The sequence below is a fragment of the Aulonocara stuartgranti genome (assembly GCF_965226115.1).
Source record: "Aulonocara stuartgranti genome assembly, chromosome: 3".
NCBI lineage: Eukaryota > Metazoa > Chordata > Actinopteri > Cichliformes > Cichlidae > Aulonocara > Aulonocara stuartgranti.
Window position 1 is genome coordinate 27,732,459 of NC_138941.1, and position 18,351 is coordinate 27,750,809.

At 40.4% G+C, this 18,351-nt stretch overlaps 1 protein-coding gene and 1 gene segment (V, D, J or C); both read right to left on the reverse strand.

The window, feature by feature from the left end:
* Nucleotides 1-2,954: 2,954 nt before the first annotated feature.
* Nucleotides 2,955-3,818, reverse strand: LOC309703039 (Ig kappa chain V region K29-213-like). The segment is given in 2 exons: nucleotides 3,764-3,818; nucleotides 2,955-3,328 (listed from the first exon to the last, which is right to left on the reverse strand).
* A 9,331-nt stretch (nucleotides 3,819-13,149) lies between these two features.
* Nucleotides 13,150-14,798, reverse strand: LOC309703393 (immunoglobulin kappa light chain-like). The gene is made up of 5 exons (XM_082528178.1): nucleotides 14,734-14,798; nucleotides 13,913-14,614; nucleotides 13,689-13,805; nucleotides 13,579-13,613; nucleotides 13,150-13,490 (listed from the first exon to the last, which is right to left on the reverse strand). The coding sequence occupies exons 1-5, from the start codon at nucleotides 14,786-14,788 to the stop codon at nucleotides 13,356-13,358; spliced, it is 1,044 nt and encodes a 347-aa protein (XP_082384304.1). The 5' UTR covers nucleotides 14,789-14,798; the 3' UTR covers nucleotides 13,150-13,355.
* Between the last annotated feature and the right edge of the window lie 3,553 nt (nucleotides 14,799-18,351).

Here is an 18,351-nt window from a genome sequence, read left to right on the forward strand (position 1 = left end):
AATACATTTAAGAAAAGACATTGGTGGGCATGGTTTGTGGCGCAGCTGCAGGGGAGTGGAACTCCATCAGCAACCATGGCTCACCTACATAAAAAGAATGAACTGGGTCCTGAGTTCATTGTTGTGTGTGTGTAAGTGCAGCTGCAGCCGAGTGCTGAAAGTAATAGCAACACAATAAAGTTGCCGAAGTGTACGAACTTTGTGGTGGGGTCCGTCATGCTTGCTACAGACATGTCAAGCATGCAAAGGAAAAATCAAATGTTATTTTATTTAGCTAACTTCCCCATTATGTTCAGTCCCTTAGACATCTCTGGATACAGTCTACTTCCTGTTAATAACCACAGATGCATTTAACAAAGATTATAAAAAAATAAGATTAAATAAGTGCCAGTGTTTGTATGATTACCTTTGGGTAAATGCATGTTTTCTATGATCAGATAATTGAGGTCAGCTGTATCAGTCAGCCTCCCCTAACACTACACCCTGAACCCACTGCTCCACCTCTCTGGACACAAAGCCAGGCACAAACCAACTCCAAAAACCACCTCACCTCATTTTTGCTCTTGGGATGTGTGCTTCTTCAGGGCAAAATGTGAGCAGTGCCTAACCAGTGCAGGAGTTTATCAACCTGAGGCATTGGGTAGACATCAAACTCCTTATGGTAGTTGATGCAAAACCTATGGGACTAGACAACACATTGTGTGACTCTTCTATTGCTAATATTGTTAGCATTTTGGCCAATTTTCTCTCAATATTTGTCTCTTATGCTGGGGTAAGCTATAGGGCTGTTAATGCAACCTCACACAAGGGCACATTACAAAACAGTGCTCTTTGACACTGGTATGACAGGTCAGGGGGGATACACATCTGCAAAAGGCTTTCGCAAAGCAGCAACAGCTGCTCTCTGGGCCTGTGTGAGATGGTCATCATAATGGAGGGAGGTGGGAATGGTGGAATTGGGCAACTCCAACTTATTTCTCACCAGGCTTAGTAGAAAAGCTGTTTTAGCCTCTCTCCATGCTTTTAGGAGGTTGAGGTGATATATGTGTGTGGCTCCTCCCCTGTTTGAAGGCACCACATCATAGTCAACGTCATCCACTCACAGTGTGACCACAAAGGTTTCTTGCTACTTGGTGAGTAACTTGGAGCTAGAAGAAGGGAGTAATGCAAACACTTAGGCAATTTTCACCGGGAGACAGAAGCTGCGTCCAAATTCAGGGGTTGCATCCTTCGGACGCTGCATTTGTAGACCGATTACATGACAGCCAGGCGACGCAGGCTGTCTCAGACTCCTCCAAATGCGGCCGACAAATGCGTCCTTCATTTCCCGGGTTTGAAGGATGGGTCGGGTGTATCCTTTGTTGCCCAACCTATCCCAGAATTCAAACAAAGGCGACGCTACTTGGTTTTAATATTACTCTTTCTGGGTCTCAAAATAAACTTTTAAGATATTTTCAGGTGAGAATGTAGCTGTGTAAACTTCAAATATCTGCTCGATTTATAAAGACTTTGCATATTTGCAAAAGTGCTCTGATGCTTTTGCTTTTCGCAGTCTTTTGCTTCTCAGGTTTAACATGATGATATATAAGTCACTTAGATAACTTAAAAATGTTATTGTTTAGCTTTTTTTAAGTGTTTTATTTGGTCCTGAGTAAATCGGTTTGGCTGTGATTAAAGTTATAGTTTTTACACATCTGAATAAATGTCAAACAGAAAACGGATTAAACTGAAGTGTGAGATGGTTGAGAATTTACTCCAGTGTTTTATTATATTTTAGATAGCAAGGAGCAGACAGCTGACTTTATTAAACTCCACAGAGACAGCTGGTTACGCAAATCAGAGGCTAGACCGTCCCATTTTACAGCCTTGCACTTCCGGCCTTCGAAGGACATGTCCCACGGAGTTCCTCAATTTCAAGTCATATCATATATCATATCCCCATAATCATATTAGTGGACAGCGGGGGTTTTGGAGCCTCTACTATATTCTACAGGAACAAATCAATCCTTTCAAACATGCTTTACCTGGCTAAAATAGATTTATTTGATCATCAGTGAATTTGTCCATAATGTCTCCATAATTACATGAAAAGCAATAAGGATAAAAACAAGCACATTGTTTCATATATTAAACTTGTAGAAAAGTATCATTAATATCTCCTACAAATGCATTGGTACATGGAAAAAACAATGAAAGAACAAGAAAGAAAGGAGGAATCCTTGACATCACAAAAACAACAAACAGGGCAGAAGTTCCTAAATTTGTATCATTACAATTTTACCACAGTGAAAGTACAAAAATGTCTATGCTAAGAGACACCAATACAGCATTTCTCTAATAGATAAAGAAAATTGGCCACCTCATTTGCAAATATCTATCTTTATTTGTTTATAGCAGAGTAAACACATTCATCGTCGGTGTTGTTTCTCTGTGTTCTTGATCTCTTGGGGATTTTAATGCTTAAAGCAGCATAATGAAGGCTGTCAGCATGCTGGTACCCCTGTCAAAATGTGTACAAAGTAGATAAGAACATGATTTCAGATGTAAACAATGGCCATAAAACAGAAGACTGTAAAAAGTTTGTTGAAGAGCGCTTTAACAAGTCATTAAAAAAAACGATATTCACCTCCGAACTTGTTGCGGGGCCTGAAAATCTTGCTTGAGATTCTGTTTGTGAAACACAAAGTAATTGATTTAACTGAAAATCCAACTTTAGCTAAAACCGTTCTAAGCTTAAAAGACTCCACTTACCTGTCGATTGGTGTCTGTTTCTTTTGTTTGTCTTGTACAGCAAGTATCCCAGTAAAACACTGAGGATGGAGCTGAATGTCAAAGCTCCGCTCAAGAAATACACCAAGCCCTGAGAATTAAACGTGCCTGCAACACACCAGAAACAGAGCTTTTTCTTGCCTATATCTTTAAATATTGATAAAGTGAGAAACAGGTAGAAAAGGTTACTCACCTTTAGGCTCCAGCTTGGTCCCATTTCCAAATAGTATGCGTCCACATGAGGTAACAGCACAGTAGTAGATCCCAGCATGAGAAACACTCAGGTTACTCATTGGCAAGCTGTAGACACAGGTGTGCGTTTGTGTGCTGGGTTTGTTATCACACTGATCGTTTCTGCCCAAATGTGTGTAAATGAGTCCAGGATGGGATTCGCCTGAGTCTTTGAACCAGTAAACACTGTGCTCTCCATCACAGGTCCCAGTGTGTACTGTACAGTTCAGGGTCACGGAGCCTCCTGGCTGGATGGTCTCAGATGCTGACTGTTGGACCACAGCTTTGATGTTCACACCTGAACCTTTTACACTGATGATGATGTTTTCTAAAAAGGTTAAAGTGTATAAATAGTAAACACAGTAGTAAGAAGCTGAGTCTGAAACTTGCAAATCCTTGATCGTCAAGTGATATTTGCCGTCTTGTGTATCCAGTGTGAAGTGTGGGTTGTTCTTGAGCTCTTCATTAGAAGAGTTGTTCACATTATATTTGAAAAAGTGAGAGATGATCTTTGGTTTTTGTCCCAGATTTTGCTTAAACCAGTAAAGTCTTGCAGACCTGTCACCATCATGGAAACATTTTAATGTCAGGTTTCCACCAACTTGAGCTGATATGAAACGAGACTCTTGATGAACAGATGAGAACATTTGCGACTCTGTCATCTGAACTGTAGTGGAATTGAAAAAAAACAAACAAATGTACATTCAGTTCAATGTAATAACTTCACAATACAAAAATCTGAATTCATGATAATGGAACTTACCCATTTTTCCCAAGAACAGGCGCAGAAGACCGAAGGCAAACACTGAAGACACCATTGTGGTGAGATTCTCATGTAAAATGAAGGTTGCTGTGCTGCTTTTGAGAGGCAAGAATGTGTTTGATTGGCCAGCCAGAGGTGACACAGTATCTACTGTATGGAAGTCACGAGCACATGTTTACTGCAGCCTGTAGTGGAAAATACAGTATGATATCTAAGAAGAATTACACGGTTAGACATAGCCTATATTCAAGAATTATGAATCGTAATCAGATCTAAAACTTTAGAAAATGCAGCTTGGTCTGCATTAAATATGTTATACAAACATGATCATTTTTTTTATTGGACCAGTTTACCTGCATTTCCAGTATACCCCACTCTGTAATGAAAACACATTTAATCAAAAACATGTGTTGAGTAATAACTTGAGTATACAGAATATTGATTCTGGCAGTGAGCTCATTGTAGATAATAAAAGGTTAAACAAGAAAACGGCAACTTCTGGGTCCAGAAAGAGATAATCAGGAATATTTGTATTAACACAGGATTTTGATGTTTAACATTCAGGATTAGGAAATCGTTGCTCTTAAGTTGCATAAATGCAATGTCACATTTTTAATTCATATCATTTTTACTGAGTTTCAGCATCTGTGTCAGATTATTTTACTCTCTACTCAACTGCTGTTTGAATAATCACAGTTATACAATAATGGTGTTGCATTCCTGATAAAAGAAGTATTCTGAGCTCATATGAGTTGAAGCATGAAATAAACAAGACCTGTTGAAAACTACAGTTTTGTTGGGTGTTTACAGCAAGTGGTCCTTGGGTCATGAGGTATGTGTGAGCGTAAGAGCACATCCTGCTGAAACCGCAGAGGCCGTTGCACTGACACATCTAAATAGAAAGATGGTAAAAGGCACTGTGTTTGACAGGATGCAACCACTGTTACCTTTCTGTGCCTGCTTGTCCTTGTAACACAAGTATAGGACTAGTGCAGCGGTTAGACTTTTCAAAGTGATATATTTAAATGTTTACAGTTGTGAACTCACAACGTATGAACCCTGCTTCTGGGTCCATTAAGGCTGTTGTGTTTTTAACATGTTTTAGTGCTTTGTATCTTGTTCTATTTAATCTGAACAACCCTAACAAAGAGCAGTGATCACTGTCAGTCCTCCTGTTTTTTATTACCACTAATTATTTTAAAGCTCAGTTTTTAAAACCTTACGATGTAGCTACAGCCCAGCCCATGCAGCAGTCTGTTAATGACTAACCTCATATTGTGGATAGATTATGTCAGTTGTTCTCCTGACTAAAGTTTTGTCCATTTACAGCATCCTGCCGTGTGATTGCATTTGTCCCTGACCATTGGGAACCCTCCTGTTAACTTTTATTGAGTGGAAAAAAGTTACATTCATCCTCCAGCTTAACTGTGTTTATATTATGCTAACCATAGCTGTGTAGCTAGCCAAAAAGTAGCACATCATTATATACCAGCTAGGCCAACTTCGGTAATCCTACAAACGTCACTGCTGTTTAGTTTTCTGTCTTCATTTATGTCGGAGGTGATAGCTAGCTGTACATTTTAATTTCTCAAAAATCCCTCAGTCAGAACATGGTATATCATCTTTAGATGGAAACTAGTGAGCTAACTCAATGCTAACTTCATAGATTCTGTTTTGGTAGAATCTAGTGGATGTTAAAATTAATTGTTACACCTGATAGAGCAGCCACACTGTTCATTTTATTACAGATGAAAGGATTTAGACAGTTTTTAACTCTCAGTGATGCCGCAGAGTTTGTTTGACTTTGGGACCTGAAGTGGAGTTTGGATCCAGAAACGGCTAATGATGTCAGACTTAAAGGCCGTATTTTCTTGACTCAGTTTTGTTCCACCTCTTTGCTCTCCGACTACCTACCTGGACTTGGTCAGGATTGAAGTCCATTTGTTGCATTCGGATGTTCAGGACTGAGGATTAACCTGTCAGAAATTTGAGCTAACATTAGGTCAACATTTGACACCAACCGAAAGGGTCATTGTAGATGATATCTGACTGCTTCATCTTCTTCGATCAGACAAATCACTGACATCACCTGCCTAATATTGTGGTAGTTCATCTTTTGCTGCCAACGAGTGAAATGGACATGCATGCAGAAGTCGCAGTAACCTACAGTACCAGTAGAAGGAGTTATTTTATTTCAACCACACAAGAAAAATAATCACGAGAAAGCAACACTGTTACAGCAGGAAATGCCGTTGTGTTTTATGGAAAGGACCCAAAATGCAGACACGGGAGAAATGAACTGGTGTCTAAACAAAAAAAATTGCAGCTGATACAAAAAACAGAAAAACAAGGCAAAGCAAAACACGGGTGAAACTAAACTGAAACTTAAATTGGGATAATGACGATGGGCAAGAACATGAAACTGGACAGTAACATGTGAGAACGTAACTATGAAACAAACCAAACACGAAACAGAACATTAACATTAACAAAAACTCTCAGACCTGACATGAAAACAAACAGATGACCCAACAAAGAACAGAAGGAGACAGAGGACTTAAATACACAGAAGGGTAATGAGGGAAGTGGAAACACCTGGAGAGACACAGCTGATACAAATGAACATGACGCCACAGGGGGAAGTAAAACAAAACACACTCAACATGGAAACACTGGTCTCTTCAGAATAAAACAGAAAACATGGAGAGACGTACAGGGAGTGCAGAATCATTAGGCAAGTTGTATTTTTGAGGAATAATGTTATTATTGAACAACAACCATGTTCTCAATGAACCCAAAAAACTCATTAATATCAAAGCTGAATGTTTTTGGAAGTAGTTTTTAGTTTGTTTTTAGTTTTAGCTATTTTAGGGGGATATCTGTGTGTGCAGGTGACTATTACTGTGCATAATTATTAGGCAACTTAACAAAAAACAAATGTATACCCATTTCAATTATTTATTTTTACTAGTGAAACCAATATAACATTTCCACATTCACAAATATACATTTCTGACATTCAAAAACAAAACAAAAACAAATCAGCGACCAATATAGCCACCTTTCTTTGCAAGGACACTCAAAAGCCTGCCATCCATGGATTCTGTCAGTGTTTTGATCTGTTCACCATCAACATTGCGTGCAGCAGCAACCACAGCCTCCCAGACACTGTTCAGAGAGGTGTACTGTTTTCCCTCCTTGTAAATCTCACATTTGATGATGGACCACAGGTTCTCAATGGGGTTCAGATCAGGTGAACAAGGAGGCCATGTCATTAGTTTTTCTTCTTTTATACCCTTTCTTGCCAGCCACGCTGTGGAGTACTTGGACGCGTGTGATGGAGCATTGTCCTGCATGAAAATCATGTTTTTCTTGAAGGATGCAGACTTCTTCCTGTACCACTGCTTGAAGAAGGTGTCTTCCAGAAACTGGCAGTAGGACTGGGAGTTGAGCTTGACTCCATCCTCAACCCAAAAAGGCCCCACAAGCTCATCTTTGATGATACCAGCCCAAACCAGTACTCCACCTCCACCTTGCTGGCGTCTGAGTTGGACTGGAGCTCTCTGCCCTTTGCCAATCCAGCCACGGGCCCATCCATCTGGCCCATCAAGACTCACTCTCATTTCATCAGTCCATAAAACCTTAGAAAAACCAGTCTTGAGATATTTCTTGGCCCAGTCTTGACGTTTCAGCTTGTGTGTCTTGTTCAGTGGTGGTCGTCTTTCAGCCTTTCTTACCTTGGCCATGTCTCTGAGTATGTCACGGCCCAGCGGCACGAGGGAACAGAGATGGACACAGGTGCAGAAACCAACCCGGAAGCGAGACAGTAAGGGAACAAAGGATTTATTTCTGCCCACAGGCAAACACAAGCAAAACAAAAACGACGCCACCACACTAGTGGCGCGTAGGATAATCTAAGATAACTAAGGGTGACCTAGACACCTCTAGGAGACAGCTGAACAGCAGAGGCAGCGGGGAGGTGGAAACAGGACTACGTAGGGGCCGGGGCATTGGTTTCAGGTGGAGGGGACAGGTGGAGCGGAAGGCCCGGAAGCGGTCGAGACGTGGGGAGGCAGGCAAGTGAGTGGTGGGCCGGCAGGCAACGTCGTATCAGCAGCAAGCGGCCCAGGTCCAGGAAAGCGGGAATGAGGGAGACAAGACCTCCACTCCAGGTGCTACCTATGGGGATAGCAGATGCTCAGGCGATGAACGGTTGAGTGCACAGGTCTGATATACTGCTGGAATAATTGCTCACAGGTGGTCAGCCAGGGAGGAGCAACCGAACTCCGCCCAAAGGAAGAGGAGTCGCCGTTGGAGACCTGCAGGTACCCACCCAGACCATGACAGAGTATTGCACACCTTGTGCTTTTGGGCACTCCAGTGATGTTGCAGCTCTGAAATATGGCCAAACTGGTGGCAAGTGGCATCTTGGCAGCTGCACGCTTGACTTTTCTCAGTTCATGGGCAGTTATTTTGCGCCTTGGTTTTTCCACATGCTTCTTGCGACCCTGTTGACTATTTTGAATGAAACGCTTGATTGTTCGATGATCACGCTTCAGAAGCTTTGCAATTTTGAGACTGCTGCATCCCTCTGCAAGATATCTCACTATTTTTGACTTTTCTGAGCCTGTCAAGTCCTTCTTTTGACCCATTTTGCCAAAGGAAAGGACGTTGCCTAATAATTATGCACACCTGATATAGGGTGTTGATGTCATTAGACCACACCCCTTCTCATTACAGAGATGCACATCACCTAATATGCTTAATTGGTAGTAGGCTTTCGAGCCTATACAGCTTGGAGTAAGACAACATGCATGAAGAGGATGATGTGGACAAAATACTCATTTGCCTAATAATTCTGCACTCCCTGTAGACATGACACTCAAGCTTGACAACATGGACACAACACAGACATGAAACTCATGATAAACTGGAAAGGAAACATGACACATAAACCAAGGAGTCATAGATGATAATATTGGCTAAACTAAAACTCAACTAGACCCTAAGTAAGAATAACACAAGAACTCACATACTAAACATAAGAAAATACAAAATACAAAACAAACTCAAAATGCTGGGTCACAGACCCAGCCCATGACAAACACATTTACACGTAAATACATATTAGCCATCTAGCTTAAACATTTCTGGAACAGAAGGAACTTACACTTACTTTACACTTTTGCTGCTCATTAGCAACTTCTTGGCTGTGACCAAAAACTTAGCAAGAGGTCGTTTAAGCTCTGTCAGTTATGAAGTCTAGCCTCAATTAATCAGATTTATTTATCCAGCACATCCTACAGGTGTTTGATCGGCTTGAGATCTGGGGATTTTAAAGGTCAAGTCAACACCTCAAACTCGTTATTGTGCTACTCAAACTATTTCTGAACTATTTTGGCAGGGTACATTATCCTGCCGAAGTAGGCCACAGCCATCAGAGAATACAGTTTCCATGAAAGGATGTGTATGGTCTGCAACAATGCTTAGGAAGGTGGTACGTCTCAAAGCAACATCCACATTAATGACAGGACACAAGATTTCCCAGCAGAACATTGCCAAAGCATCACACTGCCTTCATTTGCTCTCTTCCTTCCCATAGTTCACATGGTGACAGGCAGAGATGGGCAGTAACGCATTACTTGTAATGCGTTACTGTAATCTGATTACTTTTTTCAAGTAACGAGTAAAGTAAGGGATTACTATTGCAAAAACGGTAATTAGATTACCGTTACTTTCCCGCAGGAACGCTGCGTTACTGCGTTACTAAAACCGTGATGTTTTTGCGAGAATGTCTCATGACAGTGACGTAAGCGAGTGCGACGTTCGTGACAACAGCTGTGTGCAGATCAACAATGGATCATATATCGAGTGCGGGAGAGAGTATGAGCTTGCAGTGTTTAAAGCGTGGAAGTACTGACCCTACTTTGAGTTTGATTCCATAAAAAATGACAAAAACATTAGCGTCCGTTGTGCGTGGGAAGAAAACTTCTTTTTACAGCGAAAAAACCCCTAAACAAGCTCCGAGTGCACAACGACGTAATGGGAAACTCACAGAGAAACTCGCGGATTCTTCCACTGACCGCTGCGGCACACCTGCACCAGGGTAAACCTCCGCCTACTCTACTCCTGCTTTACAGGTGAAAATAGAGCAACAGGACCGCTAGTCTGTGACTTTATTTATTTTCTGCTGTGTTTTACTTGCATCTATTTGAAAGACTGAGTGTAAACACAAAAAATATTTTATTTTATGTGCTGGAATGTGCAGAAAATAGGTTTAAATGTTAAACTAATTTCTTCAAATCAGAGAATGTTGCATATAATTAAATTTTTGCTTGATGCATAAAGTTAAAAGATTAAAACTGATAAAATAAGTTTAAAAAAAAGACTTTTCCATTTGATTACATTTTGTATGATGAATTATGCAGAAAAAGTAGAATTGGGCTGACAGATCTATCGCTTTATCACCTATTCATGTTGTAAATCGTGTTTTTAAAAAGTAACTAAGTAATTAATTACTTTTGAAAATAAGTAATCGGTAGAGTAACGGGATTACTTTTTTGGGGAAGTAATCACTAATTAGTTACTGATTACTTTTTTCAAGTAACTTGACCAACACTGGTGACAGGTGTTCTCCAGGTAAGCAAGGCACCACCTGGCTGTCCATGTGATATAAAAGAAAATGTGATTTGTCAGACCAGACTGTGATTGTTTGCTTAGCCAAGGAGACTCAACATGCAAGGTTTCTTCAGAGTTTAAAGTCAAAATACACAAAGGATGTTTTACATTTAAGACACAAACCCTTCTTACATTGCTTCGTGGTCCAGTTCTGATAACCAGGATCAAGATGGCACCCTGACTGATCTGCGGCTATGCAGCCCCATACTCAAATGAATGTGATGCACTGTGAAATCAGACACATTTCTATCAGAACCCGGATTAGCAGTTTGAGGTACAGTAGGACATCTGTTGGATGGGACCAAAAGGACCAGCCTACACACCCCACATACAGTGGGGCAAAAAAGTATTTAGTCAGCCACCGATTGTGCAAGTTCCCCCACCGAAAATGATGACAGAGGTCAGTAATTTGCACCAGAGGTACACTTCAACTGTGAGAGACAGAATGTGAAAAAAAAATCCATGAATCCACATGGTAGGATTTGTAAAGAATTTATTCGTAAATCAGGGTGGAAAATAAGTATTTGGTCAATAAGAAAAATACAACTCAATACTTTGTAACATAACCTTTGTTGGCAATAACAGAGGTCAAACGTTTACTATAGGTCTTTACCAGGTTTGCACACACAGTAGCTGGTATTTTGGCCCATTCCTCCATGCAGATCTTCTCGAGAGCAGTGATGTTTTGGGGCTGTCGCCGAGCAACACGGACTTTCAACTCCCGCCACAGATTTTCTATGGGGTTGAGGTCTGGAGACTGGCTAGGCCACTCCAGGACTTTCAAATGCTTCTTACGGAGCCACTCCTTTGTTGCCCGGGCGGTGTGTTTTGGATCATTGTCATGTTGGAAGACGCAGCCTGGTTTCATCTTCAAAGTTCTCACTGATGGAAGGAGGTTTTGGCTCAAAATCTCACGATACATGGCCCCATTCATTCTGTCCTTAACACGGATCAGTTGTCCTGTCCCCTTGGCAGAAAAACAGCCCCATAGCATGATGTTTCCACCCCCATGCTTTACAGTTGGTATGGTGTTCTTGGGATGCAACTCAGTATTCTTCTTCCTCCAAACATGACGAGTTGAGTTTATACCAAAAAGTTCTACTTTGGTTTCATCTGACCACATGACATTCTCCCAATCCTCTGCTGTATCATCCATGTGCTCTCTGGCAAACTTCAGACGGGCCTGGACATGCACTGGCTTCAGCAGCGGAACACGTCTGGCACTGCGGGATTTGATCCCCTGCCGTTGTAGTGTGTTACTGATGGTGACCTTTGTTACTTTGGTCCCAGCTCTCTGCAGGTCATTCACCAGGTCCCCCCGTGTGGTTCTGGGATCTTTGCTCACCGTTCTCATGATCATTTTGACCCCACGGGATGAGATCTTGCGTGGAGCCCCAGATCGAGGGAGATTATCAGTGGTCTTGTATGTCTTCCATTTTCTGATGATTGCTCCCACAGTTGATTTTTTCACACCAAGCTGCTTGCCTATTGTAGATTCACTCTTCCCAGTCTGGTGCAGGTCTACAATACTTTTCCTGGTGTCCTTCGAAAGCTCTTTGGTCTTGGCCATGGCGGCGTTTGGGGTCTGACTGTTTGAGGCTGTGGACAGGTGTCTTTTATACAGATGATGAGTTCAAACAGGTGCCATTCATACAGGTAACGAGTGGGGGACGGATAAGCTTCTTACAGAAGACGTTACAGGTCTGTGAGAGCCAGAGATTTTCCTTGTTTGAGGTGACCAAATACTTATTTTCCACCTTGATTTACGAATAAATTCTTTACAAATCCTACCATGTGAATTCATGGATTTTTTTTTCACATTCTGTCTCTCACAGTTGAAGTGTACCTCTGGTGCAAATTACTGACCTCTGTCATCATTTTAGGTGGGGGAACTTGCACAATCGGTGGCTGACTAAATACTTTTTTGCCCCACTGTATATCAGTGTGCTTTGACCACCTGTGAATCGTGACAAGAGCTGCAGTTTTGCAGATGCTCTGACCCAGTTGTCTATCACAATTTGGCCCACAACTCAGACTCACTCAAATACTCACACTCGCCTATTTTTCTTGCTTCTAACACATCAACTTTGAGAACAAAGTGTTTACTTGCTCCCAAATATTGTGACACTCACACGTATCACTTCACCTGTTAGTACTTATAATATCATGCATGATCAGTGTATATTATTAATACAAATAGCAGACACTTCCATTTTCAATATGATGAATTATAAACAAATTATTATGTATGTTTTTTTTAGATGCAGATGTTTTATGCAGCCTCAAAGTTGATTTGAACCAGAGTTTTAAGTGAAAAATTTCATTTGAAAAGTGACGTTTTTATATGATACTGGGACAATCAGTGTGGAGGTTGAATGTTCTTCTTGTATTCATGTGTAGGGTAATAGATTAACTCTAGTTTATTTCTTTAATTTGGCACCAGAACAACTACATTTATTTATTATCTAGAGTTAAGCTGAATTCTCTGACACACACAATACTAACTGTCACTAACAGTCACTCGGGTTTGTGTTATCACTGGATTGAACGTTCACTCACATATAAAGTCAAGCTTTGAAGGTCTTTCAATTTTTATTGTGGTTTATCTTCAGTAACATATGATTTACAAAAAAATCTTATAGAACATTTTGTTGAGAGAAGAATTTAGAATACAGTAAAATTACAAAAATCATTTACCAGCAGAAAAATCAAAACAATGTTATTGTGATTATGACGCCCCCCCCCCCAACAAATAAAACAGAAACCACAAATGCAGGTATTATATTTTATCTGCACACCACAAACAGCACAAGTAATCTATGAAAGAAAGAAATGTTCAAATCTGAATTTTATTCTACAGTTAATCTCAAAAGAAGAACATTGTGTCTTAATAACAAATGAAACACATCCAGTTTTACTGTTGTTTGTACCACTGTAGCTGCACACTGTAGTACGCACATTCACTCCAGGTCTGATCTCTCTGGATTTTTGACCGGTTGTGCAGGTTGACAGTTGAAGCAGCAAAAATGAGCTTCTCTGTTTGAAAACCCTAAAAACAAGAAACGTATTAAAAAAAAAAATATTTCCACTGATGGATTTTTCCGTAAGTAAAATCTAACTGAACAGTATTAACTCACCTTTGCATCTGCTCTGGAAGGGATTGCTTGAGGCTCTGCAGCATAGAAAAAAAATATTAACATTCAAAGTTCTAGAAGAAGTTGTGAGCTAAAAACAAAACAGTTGTTACCTGAAGATTCACAGCCACAGTTATTGCTCATACACAGTAAGAAAGCCAGCAGTACACTCAGGATGGAGGTAAATGCAAAGGCGCCGCTCCAGAAAGTCCAGAAAGAAGCACGATTATCTGCATAAAGTGACACATCAGAAACAGATTTGCATCCATTAGTTTTTTTGGTTTTAGAAGTGTGAATTGGAACAACTTTCACTAAGCTCAGTCATAATGGTATTTACCTTCAAAGTCCAGTTTTGTCCCGCTTCCAAACAGTATGTGTCCACATGAGGCAACAGCACAGTAGTAGGTTCCAGCATGAGACACATTTATACTCTTCACTGGCAGGTTATAAGTGCAGTTGTATGTTTGTTCGTTCTTCTCACACTGATCGTTCCTGCCTCCATGGGTGTAAAGGAGTCCTGGGTAAAAATCTCCAGAGTCTTTGAACCAGTAAACACTATGATCTTCATCACAGGTCCCAGTGTGTACTGTACAGTTCAGAGTCACAGAGCCTCCTGGCTGGATGGTCTCAGATGCTGACTGCTGCACTAAAGCTTTGATGTTTAAACCTGAACCATTTACACTGACAGTAGTGCCTTCTGCAAATTCTAGGACTGAAGAAACCCACCTTGCACAGTAGTAAGAACCTGAGTCTGACTTCTGCAAGTCTGTTATATACAAGTGGTTTTTCCCTATTTCTGTATCCAGGGTGAAGCATGGATTGTTCTCGAATTCATCATGAAAAGTCCCATTTGCTTTAAATAAATACTGAGTAGAGATGAGCTTTGGTTTCTGTCCAAGACTCTGCTTGTACCAGTAGAACCTCGTTGCATCACTGGCTTCATAGAAACATTGTAAAGTCAAGTGTTCACCAACAATAGCTGATACAAACCGTCTCTCTTGCTTATGAGTTACGGAGAAATTCTGGTGAGTCAACTGAACTGATAGAGAATGAGACAACGCAGACACAGCATTAATTTTACAGGAAACATTTCATTAACACATGTGTATAGAGGAGCAGTCATAACCACTGATGGAATCAAAACAAATCATAACTCACCTAAATTTCCCAAGATCAGACATGTCACATAGAAAACAAATTTGGGAGGTGTCATCGTGTGCAAACCTCTGTGTTAAATGAAATGAACCTTGACTTTTTTCCACTCTTTAGAAACAAGACAGCTTTTGATTGGCCATTGCAAAGTCATGTGATCTGCCCCCAGGATGAAATGTGTCTTCTGTGCATTTTACGCAGAGGGTTGTTTCCTTTGATATGATGATATAGCAACAGGTCCATAATGGTTGTGTCATGTTTGTTTTTTTAATATTTTCAGTCTAAAACTGATCATTATAAAGAGTGTAAACACAAGTGAGGACACACAGTGGAACTTATTTCTGTTCATCATTTACAGACTCAGTACATTTACAAAAGAGACAGACTAAGGCACCCGGCACTTGCTGGATGTTCGCATGATATCGATCTCTTTGTGACAGTATGACTGACACACTTCTCCTGCTGCCCAGAGGAGGCAGACAGTAACGAGGTCTGTATACACTTTTTTGATGCTGTGAAAACTAAAAAGAAATGTCCACTCACTTTCATTGTAGAAGTGAGAATAAAAGCAAAGGTAACATGGTAAGTTTGGACAGGCATTTGCCCTTGCAATCCCCTCACTCTTTATGTTAACATGTAGCTTCTGGAATATGTTTTTTAGCTAATTATTTAGCTGCCTGAGATGGACTGTTGGTACAGCGCATTTCAGGTAACAGTATGAAAATAACTGTTACCTGGTATTTCTTTCAGGTAGCATCTATTTTTGGTCAAACACCCAAACATTATCCTAAAAACAACAACTGGCTACTTAAGGAGGCAGAAAATAAATAGCAAAGGGGTTGAGATGCTGTGTTTTTTCAGTAGTGCCTTGTGCATCAAAAATGAGCGAACATAAATTCAAAAGCAAGATCTTTCTGGAAGCTTGTGTCATGAAAGTTTTCCACAACTCCTTCAGTCCTCAGCCTGTTCTTATATTAATGTTTTGTGAGCTGAAAACCAGGGCGTCATTGCCTTTTAGGAGAAGGAGAGATTATAGGAGTGATCACGGAAAATCAGGATGCCTGTAACTTGTAACTGGCTTACTGTCTGCAGCACTTGCAGTGAAGCTAATGCCCAACATACTGATTTGCTTTCCCTTGAAACACATCGGTGGATGACTGAGACCCTTATATTTAAAAGCCAGTCTAGGAAAGGCCCTCCAGAATGCTGTAGAATAGCATCAGAAGGAATGGCCCATTGCATTAGTAGTAGTGACAAAGACACCCCCAAAATAAAGAAAAAGAAAAAGCATGCAGCAGGCTAGTCCTCATTGCCTTAGTTTCATTTCAGCAATTCAAATGTTTCTCAGCACTTTGTATGGCCCTCATGTGCTTGTATGCATGCCTGAAAATTCTGGGCCATACTCCTGATGAGATGATGGATGATGTCCTTCTTCCAGATCACTGGGCTACCAGACTGTCTGTGGTGCAACCTGGTGGTGTCAAAAGTACTGAAACAATGTTCAAGAGGATTGAGGTCAGGCAAGTGTTGGTGCCTGTCAGTGGTATCAATTCCTTCATTCTCCAGGAACTATCTGCACACTCTCGCATTGTTGTGCACCAGGAGGAACCCAGGACCCACTGTGCCAGTGTAAGGTCTAAGAATGAGTCAGAGTATTTCATCCCAATACCTAATGACAGTCAGGTATCCAAAGTAACTGGCTGTCTCCTCTAATCTCTTTCTTGCTCTTGAAACTGTGCTGGGAGTGAGCAAGTATTTATGTGCCATCCTGGAGGAATTTGACTAATTGTGCAATCTTTACAGGCCATGTATCACATCATGTTACCATTAGTATAGCATATAACATGTATTACTGCTGAGCCTGGCCAAATGTAAAACTAGTGAAAAAACAGTCAGAAAAGATGAGGACATTGCATTAACTTGCTAATTTGCACATTGTAGAGTAATCCCACCATGTGAATAGAAGCCGTCGGTTCAGCATACAGATGACAAATGGTAAGTAAATGATGTTTATTTTAGGGCAAGCAAATTGTTGTTTATAGTAACAATTGCAGGGCTGCACAGTTTGCAGTGCATTTACACGTTTTGCAGTTTTTAATGTATTCTTTGAAAAGAGAAATGCAGTTTTGCATGTATCGTCTAACATACATAGCTGTCAGTTTGTGCCATGTGTATGCCGATCTAACAATGTATGTTGACTGGACAGAACACCACCTTGCATGTGTCAGTTGTTTCCCAGGTAAGTGATGCATACACAATCTGCGTTATCACTGGATTGAGCTTGCACACACATATAGAGTCAAGGTTTGAAGGTTTTTAAATATTTTATTGTGGTTGAGCTTCAGTAACATCAGCTTTACAAAAAACATTTTGTCGGGAGACAAATTAAAAATAAATTGAAGTTACAAAAAACATTACAAGCGAAATTTAAAAAAAAAAAGACATTGTGAACATGACCCCACAGGAAAAACAAAACCCTAAAAGTAAGTAAGTAAGTAAAATTTATTTATATAGCACATTTCACAGATAAAAATCACAAAGTGCTTTACAATAAGATCAGACATACAAGTTAAAATTAATTAAAAGCCTGTTTGTATAAAAATGTCTTCAGCTGCTTTTTAAAGGAGTCAGTAGAGTCTAGACAGCGTAAAGACAATGGCAGAGAGTTCCACAGCCTAGGTGCCAGTGCCTGAAAAGCCCGATCTAAACAGAAAAATGGTAAGAGGCCCTGTGTTGTCAGCATCTGAGCCCTGCCGAAAGGATCAATGTACAGTCCCAATCAAAAGTTTAAGACCACTTGAAAAATGGCAAAAAAAATCATATTTTTCATGGTTGGATCTTAATGAGGTTCCAAGTAGCCTGAAATTTATCAACAACACGCTCTGCTACCTCACTGTGTGGAGCTCTCCCGCTGCCAGTCGTACATATCACCAACAACAACAAACATGGGACCCAGTACAATATTTAAGTCATGATTGCAGATGCAGTGCCGGTGCATCCGCCTTCCCTGCACGGCACCGCATGGAACGCCCCACCACATATGTGTTAAAAAGACCATCTGGAGATAGTGTTACTAGTTGGATCATGGTATTTGAGTCTCTGTGGTTATGGATTTGACTGGGTGTACTGTATCTTTAATTATTATTTTTTTGACCAATAAGTGCTCAGTACATTACAATGCAGTAACCTTAGTAAGTGACACTTCTGACAAAAAATTATTCACTGTCTACAGGCCTCACTTCCACTAATTAGAGTTGCTGAATTAAACTTCTACAAACTGTGTTGCTGGGGGATTTTGGTGACTGTTTTATTTTTTTTCCTCTTCTCCCTTTCTATTTTTTAATTATCTGATAAAAAAAAAAAAAAAAAAAAAGTGATCTGCTGTGTGGTACACTAGTTTAGATGATGTACATTCTATTTCTATTTCCCTGTTGTTTAGCTATCTGTGCATTTTACCCTGACAGTTTTGAGAAAGAACTGGACCCCACACAGCATTCAGGTGACTGTTTTGGTTTTTTTTTTTATTTAGTGCACAGAAATGTTCCTTTGTGGTTGGGCACAAATATCTTTTCCTGGCAGTCAGCTTTGCAGCTGACTAAACACTCGACATACCTTCATCTCAGG